Here is an 8849-nt window from a genome sequence, read left to right on the forward strand (position 1 = left end):
ACTTTTATTTTTCAGCATCGGCCAATGAAGTCACTAGAAGCGGTTGGTTCCAAAATTTAGACAACCAAATTGTCGAATCGAGCATATCTCCTAGGCCCATGAAGAGAATTTCAACTAATTTAAAACCGTCAAAAAAGTCGGTAAAACGTGAAACTTCAGTAGAATCTCCTCCGGAAAGTCCTCTACAAATTACCCGAAGAAAGTGACTTATTGTATGTAACAAGTTATTAAAAATTACCTTAAACTAACATCAGACAGAGTGTTTAGAGACAAAACTCATGGCTAGGCAAAAATTGGCTAATTCATTTTAGTATATTCTTCTTTCATGGATTAAGATACGCATATTTTGATAGCAGATTTCTATTTTTTTATATATTATAATAGGGAACTTGCATAAAATTTTAAATTCGAAAAAAATGTTATAAATCACAACAGAACATAATTTAAAACATGTATCAAAGATTAAAAAGTTTTGTTTGGCTTTCGTTTGGCCCCTAAAGATGATTAAAAATTCAAATTAAAACAGGTGGCCCAAAACGCGTCGTGACGTCATTCGTTTATATTATGTTTACATTCTTCCAAAAAAGTAAACAGAATTTAAAATTAGACATTATAAACGTCAGTAGAAAATACAGTTATGTAACCTCATAAGTGTTTTTAATGTTTTGAACTATTTTAAATTGATTAAAGGTTCTCTAAACCAAGGCCAGAAAACAAAAAAAAATATATAGATTTTAAATTTGTACATCTGTTATTATGAGGTTTTAAGGCGTGAAATTTTGGAAATCTTATTTTTAAAGGAAACTGAATATTATTATGCAATAAAAAAATGTGCAACATTTTTGTGTTGTCTTAAGTATATGTCAAATGTCAAATGTGTATTGTCTTAAGTAATAAAAACACTCAAATATGTCAGAAATAGCAATTATCAAAATATTTATAAAACTTAGTGTCCGTGTCAAAACGAATGCCAAACCTAATAGGGAACTTGCACATTTTTTTATTGCATAATAATATTCAGTTTCCTTTCAAAATAAGATTTCCAAAATTTCACGCCTTAAAACCTCATAATAACAGAAGTACAAATTTAAAATCTATATATTTTTTTTTGTTTTCTGGCCTTGGTTTAGAGAACCTTTAGTCAATTTAAAATAGTTCAAAAGATTAAAAACACTTATGAGGTTACATAACTGTATTTTCTACTGACGTTTATAATGTCTTTTTTGGAAGAATGTAAACATAATATAAACGAATAACGTCACGACGCGTTTAGGGCCACCTGTTTTAATTTGAATTTTTAATCATCTTTAGGGGCCAAACGAAAGCGAAACAAAACTTTTTAATATTTGATACATGTTTTAAATTATGTTCTGTTGTGATTTATAACATTTTTTTCGAATTTAAAATTTTATGCAAGTTCCCTATTATCTCAATAGTTAGAGCAGAAGATTGTCGTGATAAAAATTTATGGAAATGGTTTAACAGAAATATCGGAATCTATGTCTGATATACCGATAATGTGCATTATCTAGATTGGGATAGAAGTTTTTTTAATGATAAAGTAAAAGTAAAAATAAAATACATATCACAATAAACGTAAATTTCTTTAATCACAACGATGCTTAATGATTCCATTCGTCCAAATAACAAATAATCAGATTAACAAATATGTAATAAACATACTGATCTCATATGAAAAGTGCTTAGGGAATGTCATAAATAATCATAAATAATAATAAATAGATCGTTTCATAGATGTAGTAATAATAAACTTGATATAGAACTGGGGGAAAATAAGTCTAGTGCGCATATTGTCCGCTAGGTGAAACAAATAAGGGGGCAAAAAATATAAACAATGTTTTAAGTTTACTTGTTTCCCGTGATATTTACATGGAATTTTGATATTGTTTTTTAATGGGTTGTATAAATAAAATTCAAACTTACTCACAATATGTTTTATTAAGTCAAAGGAACGACCAGACCGCTTTCGGACACTACAATTTACTGTACATGTTCAGTTTCTCGGTCAACTCAAAAAGTTTTGAGAAGGTTTGGACGTGTTTTGTCCAATTTTTGAATGCCCTAAAGGACTCGGTTACTTTGAATTGTATATAACCGATAAAAAATTCTTAATCTGATCTAAGTACCTATATAAAGTGGGGAAAATCCCAAAAATATATAAAGTGGGGAAAGACCCATAAAAAACAGTTTTTCAGGTTTTGAAGATGACGCAACTTGTGGATAAATCTGAAAAAAATTAAAATCAAGTTTATGATAAAATACACAATATAATAAAAACTAGACCTGCAGCCACCAAAAAAAAATTGATAGGGGTAGCGGTGGTTAAAATTGCGCCGAGTCTTATTTTCTCTAAACACAGAACGTAAAAAAATAAAAAAATCTGTACTCTTTGTTATTTAACTCGTTCAGTGCCCATAACGACAGTGTGTCGTCACGAGGGTTCCATCAAGGGTGTGGATGACGCAAGAGTATCGGCGGTAGTACTGCGTTACTGAATGAACCATTTAAGTACGCGGTACCAACCATGTGGCGTTTGTTCAGGATGAGCACGGAACATGTTAATGTTTTTTAACAACTTTTTCTTATATATATATATATATATATATATATATATATATATATATATATATAGATGCACGTTAAGTTGTGACTTCCGGTATACAGAAGAGACTGTCCGACCTCCACCTTTTCTACTAGGAATTATTTTTTAAGAATTGTGTATTTGGTAAAAGGGGGGCTTATAAAATGGGTCTACCTATTGAGGGGAAAGGATTTACCACAATAAATTTTGTATATATATACGTATATACCGAAGCGTACAGCATACGTTATGGCTTCCATATATAGGGTAGTTCAAGGTGCGTTGTCACTTCCAGCGGTGTTGTCATATTTTGGAAGTCACAACGACTCGTCTGCTGATTTACCTCTTACTTTAAGCGTAATGTGTGATCTTTTGAAACTTTTACTGTGAATACAGTTGTGAATGCAGTTCTATGTTTTACAGTTGTCTATTTAAATTAAAAGATTGATATTCTTTTGATTACACAGGTTTACAAAAAAAATACATTTCGGAATATTTGACGAAACCATATGATTAGGGGGTTTTTGGGGTCGCTGGTCACGAATCCGGGGTCAGCTGACCTCTATCACGTCAGGTAATGGTCATCTCAAGGTCAAATCAAGATAAACCGACAGTCGCTCTGAAAAAGTATATTAAGGGGTTTTTGTGGTCGCTGATGACGAATTTGTGTCCGCTGACCTCTATCCCGTCTAGCTCAAGGTCATTTCGAGGTCAAATCAAGATAAATCGACACGATCGCTCTGAAAAAGTATATTAGGGGGTTTTTGGGGTCGCTGATCACAAAACTGGGGTCCGTTGAGCTCAACCGCGACAGGTAAAGGTCATTTCAAGGTCAAATCAGTTTTGTGGACTTGTCCTGATTTGGCCTTGAAATGACCTTTACCTTACGTGGTAGAGCTCAACGGATCGCAGTTTTTATGATCAGTGACTCCAAAACCCCTATATTTTCAGAGCGATTGTGTCGATTTATGTTGATTTGACCTTGAACTAGACGTGATAGAGGTCAGCGGACTCCTGATTCGTCATCAGCGACACCAAAACGCCCTAATATACTTTCTCAGAGCGACTGTCGATTTATCTTGATTTGACCTTGAAATGACCTTTACCTGGCGTGAAAGAGGTGAGCGGACCCCGGATTCGTGATCAGCCACCCCAAAAACCCCCTTGTCATATGGTTTCGTCAAATAGTCCGAAATTTAGTTTTTTTTTGTAAACCTGTGTTATTTATGATATGATTGATATTTATTTTACAAATACTAATATTTTATTATTGCTGCAAAATGGATTTTTTGGAATTAATTAAAAAAGTGTTATTAGTAAGTAATTTATTTATGAAAATTATATCAAAAATTTTAATAAATAAATTTTAACTTACAGGAAATTTTAATATTTATAATTTTTCTTGATTAAATTTTGAATTTTAGATTTTATTACAGGCACCGTCCTTTTAATTTTTGATGTACCAATAATAATGCATAATAATAGATCCATCTTTTTAGAGCAGATTAGTCCCAGTCTGCTACTCGATACTATTGACTGTGCTTCTCCATTTCTTTCTATCCTCTGTCTTTTTCTGCTAGTCTCTAATTCCTGCCCTATATAAATTTTCCTTTACTTCCTGTAACCATTTATTCTAGTTCCTCCGCGTCTCCTTCTAACTCCGGGTTTCCATTGTAAAATTGAGTTTATAGTTGTTACGCTACCTGCTCTCCATATATGCCCCAACCATCTAACACTGTGCTGAAATCTGAAAATCTGGAATAATATCTACCCGAGTCGAAATATTTTTTTAATATATGAAAATAGTTATTTATGAAACAGTTCGTGAAGTATGCTTTTTACGAATGCACGTGATGTTTAGAGCACGAGCGACAACGGAGCGAGTGCTATACATCGCGTAAGTTCGCAAAAAGTACTTCACGCACAGTTTCATACAATATTTTATCTACGATAAACAAATAAAAAAACTGTAACTCTTTATCACTGGAATTCATTCCTATTCTACAATTTTTAGAACTTTGACATTTAAACATTCTAATTTCTTTCAAACCACAAAACTGTCAATTTTTTTTGTAATTTATTGCTCATTATGTCATCACCATGACAACGCGAAAGTTAAGGATATTTGATTATATGAAAGTGTGTCAAAAACAGTGCGAAAAAGTAAATCCCGTTTAAAATACATTGTTCCTTCACGCACAGTTATCCATTAAATAGATCGATGCAGATCGGCCTTATATCGGATCCTCTACTATTAGTCCGTTCGCTGACGGTAAAATATTGCAAAACCCATAAATTTTAAAAAACCGCTTAGATTGACATGCAATTTGGCATACACATAGGTAACATGTCAAAGAAGCACATTGATATTGTGCCGATGTGTGCTTTTGCCATGGGGGTGACTTTTACCTCGTCTCGGGATGAAAAAATATACGTTCAAAATAAGTCCGGAAATGGATTAACTGACTAATTCTAGGCAACTTTTGTTCTATAGCATTTTTTCACTTAGTTACTTTTCGAGTTATTTGCGAGTAAATATTTTCATTTTTCAACAAAAAAAAACATTTTTTAACGGTTTTTTGGCAATTAACTCAAAAAGTAAGTATTTTATCGAAAAAAACCATTTTTAGGAAAAATATAGCCCATAAAAAAGTAAAAAAAATGGTGTGCTTATGAATGAGATCTCTAGACCCAGTAAAAGAAGAGTTGTAGCTAATGAAAAATAGGTTCATACACGCCAAATTCCAAATTGAATATTTCAACGTGAACTGTCAAAAACTAAAGCACTTTTTGGGGAACACTCATTACAACTTTTTTGTAGTGTTTAAAAAAAGGTTAAAACAGTTTTAGCATTAAATTAAGGAAGTTACGCTCAAAATGAAGATCCTTTTTTTGTAAAAAATTATAAAATTCACCCCCTAATTAGCATCCGAAAGAAAATTAATAGTCACCACTTCAGAAGTTGATTTACTCGTGTATGTATTGTTTATAAATATGATTTGTAAGCTTCATCGGTTCAAAATGCTTATTTTAAGGGGATGTAATAGAAAGGGATTGAACTAGGCACTAACCAACTGTGTAAGCCAATATTGAACAGCCATATCTTAACCAATATTTGTCTCAAAGAAAAACACATAATCCTAAATATTCAGAAAAGCAAAACCTACATTTTTTACTATTCGTAATTTTTAGTATCACTAATACACTTTATGTCATTTTGAAACAGCATTTTTTTCTGCAAAAAATTTTACTTTAAAACCAATTTTTTTCAAAAATTAGCCCTTTGAGCCGATCATATAAGATATACAGATCATATAAATATTACATAAGTTAAGTAACTTGTGAAGCGGTAAGTATTAATTTCATATGAGATTCCAATTAGGGGGTGCTTTTTCGAATTTTTTTAACAAAAATAGGACCTACTTTATTTTGAGCGTATCTTGCTTAATTTTGATGCTAGAAACTTTTTTAGAAAACATAAAAAATATTTTTTTAAAACTTTAAAAAATTTGTAATAAGTTGTCTCAGAACAGTGCATCATTTTTTGGTTGCTATCATTTTTTGGTTATTTCACGTGAAATTATTCGTTTTTAAATTTGACGAATATGAACCTGTTTCCTGTTTTACATTAGCTACAACTTTGCTTCTACTGATTCTAAAAAGTTCATACGTACATCAATTTTGTTACTTTATAAGCTATATTTTTAATGTTTTTCCCGATAACATACTTACTTTTTGAGTTATTGGCAAAAAAAACCGTATAAAAGTGTTTTTTTGATGATAAATTGACATATTGACTCGCAAATAACTCAAAAAGTATTAACTTAGTGAAAAAATTCTATATAACAAAAGTTGCTTAGAATTAGTCAGTTTATCCATTTCCGAACTTATTTTGAACGTATATTTTTCACCTCCGAGAAGAGGAGAAACTCGCCCCCAGGGCAAAGTTTTCTTTTCACTTTTTTCTTTGACATGTTACCTATGTGTATGCTAAATTTCACGTCAATCCGTTCTTTAAAATTTGGAGCAAAAACCGTTAATGAACTATACTGCAGTCAAACCCGCTTATTAGAATACCTCTTAAAGGAATATCCCGGTTTAAGGAATATAAATTTGCGGTCCGGAAACGTTTCTACTAGCGACCAATGATCGGTTATTAGAATATCCAGGTTATAGGAATACTTTTGATTGGCACGAAGGTTATTCCAATAAGCGGGTTCGAATGCATTTCGGTAAGATCGTAAAAAACGAATCAGAATATTTTTCCTATCGACTAAGATACAACCTGGACTAGATAAAATAAAATACTTACTTTCAATACACCAATAATCATTGCGTTTTTTATAAATGTATAGAAGCATAATATTTTAGTGCATATTTCAATTATTCAACTGTTTTTTGCATAATTTAAGGTTTTTTAAAGTGCATATTTCCCGAGCTCTTTTAATTTGATGTATTTCTCCACGAGTTTACAGCAAAAATCTTGATAATTACAAGTTTTGTTTGTATAATTATTGTTTTATCATACAGTCAAGTCGCCCTTGAATCCCAAACATTTTTAAAAGAAAATAAAATTTTTATTGGATATGTTCAAGCAGACATTTCCGTTCAAGCAGAATTTTTAGTCACAACATATCAATGTTAAATATTATTAGAACAACGTTAACGTTTCTTTTAATGACCGACACACATATTATATTTTAATTACGGATCCCACATTTTGCTAAACAGTTGAGAATGTAGTAGAAACATCAAACTTAAGAAACATATTTTTTATTACCTACTGCTGATAAATTAAACAGTATCAAATATCACTCGTTGACATCTCTGTATTAATTTTAAATAATAAAATATATTATGTAGTTTTGTATTCTAAAATATTTGGAAAAAATACCTGTATGTAAATGAAATGAAATGAAATGTATTTTTTTTTTTCATTTACACATCATTTTAAGGGAGTGTCCGTTGAAGAGTACAGGTTCAATATTATCGGCAAATGAGTTTTGTCTTAAATACCGTCCGTATAGAGGAGGTGTCCGTTAAGGATAAGGCGGAAAATCTTGGTAAAATGCTAATTAAATGCACTAATTTTTTTCGAATTCTGAGAAAACTAATAAGTATTTTTGAAAAATTTAAACGCAGAATGGAATATTACATTATTCCCGAGGGCCGAAAGTCCCTGAAAACTTATATAATGTTTATTTTAATAAGATAACGGGATAAAAAAACAAGAGAAAAGTTAGTGTGATTTTTAATTTCGAATATTTCATTACCAAGAAACTTTTTGTTTATTCTAAGGGACTTTCGGTCCTCCGCAATAATAATCTTTCATTCTGGGTGTAAGTTTTAAAAAGTATTTATTAGTTTTCTCAGAATTCGTAAAAAATGAATGCATGTAAATAGCATTGGACCGAGATTTTGCGCCTACCCCCTTAAGAGAGAATTTACTGTATTTCATATTATTACTAGAATTTATTACTTTAAACTTTTTATCGCTCTTTTTTCGTGTATTTAATTCCATTCAATTGTAATTGTACATTCAATTTTTTTGTATATTTTTACACGTTTTATTACTTTCGAAATAACAATAACTATAAAATCGATTTTTCAGCCTACTTGGGTCAAAAAAATACGCAATTTTCGGAAATTTCGTTAAATGAGAACATTTACCTACATTTCTTGTATTTAAGCTTTTAATAAGATTTTTAAAAATAATTTAGATTATTTAATAGATACATTCACCGGCACGAAAAACGGGCACCCCAAAAAATGGGTCATTTTTGATGGCTCGTATCTCCTAAACCTATTCTCCGATTTAAGTATTTCTTTAATATGTTATAGCCTTATTCTTTAACTATATCGCTGTAATAATATTGTTTCTAGATAGGTAAATTATCATTGTATACTGGGCGTACCATTCAAACTGTTTTTTTTTTCAATTTTCACAACACCCTGTGGAATATTCTAGCCTTTATACAATATTGAAATTAAAACCCAACTATAGCCCCAGGTTTTCTTAACGTTCTGTTTGTTATTCATTCGCTTATGTTGGATAATAAAAAAGTTAGGGACTTTAACAACTAAACATGTTCTTTATCAATACATGGTGTTTCTAAATAAGTGCGACAAACTTTAAGGGGTAATTCTGCATGAAAAAATAATGATCGTTTACTTGATAAAGCTATGTCCGCAAATGCTTGCAAATATAAAATTCTTTTGCCAAACGATCATTATTTTTTCATGCAGA

The 8849-nt window shown here is 30.9% G+C and overlaps 1 protein-coding gene across 2 annotated transcripts in view; it reads left to right on the forward strand.

Moving 5' to 3' along the window:
- Nucleotides 1–604, forward strand: part of LOC114336116 (ral GTPase-activating protein subunit alpha-1) — a 208858-nt gene extending 208254 nt beyond the window's left edge. Inside the window, exon 25 of one of the 2 annotated variants that reach the window (XM_050650360.1) lies at nucleotides 16–604. In XM_050650360.1, the coding sequence (XP_050506317.1) occupies nucleotides 16–206 (191 nt within the window). In that variant the 3' untranslated portion in view covers nucleotides 207–604. The remainder of the gene's footprint in view (nucleotides 1–15) is intronic. The other variant, XM_050650361.1, reaches the window with a different exon arrangement.
- Nucleotides 605–8849: the final 8245 nt, after the last annotated feature.

This window comes from Diabrotica virgifera, chromosome 5 (assembly GCF_917563875.1).
Source record: "Diabrotica virgifera virgifera chromosome 5, PGI_DIABVI_V3a".
In the NCBI taxonomy this organism is placed as follows: domain Eukaryota; kingdom Metazoa; phylum Arthropoda; class Insecta; order Coleoptera; family Chrysomelidae; genus Diabrotica; species Diabrotica virgifera.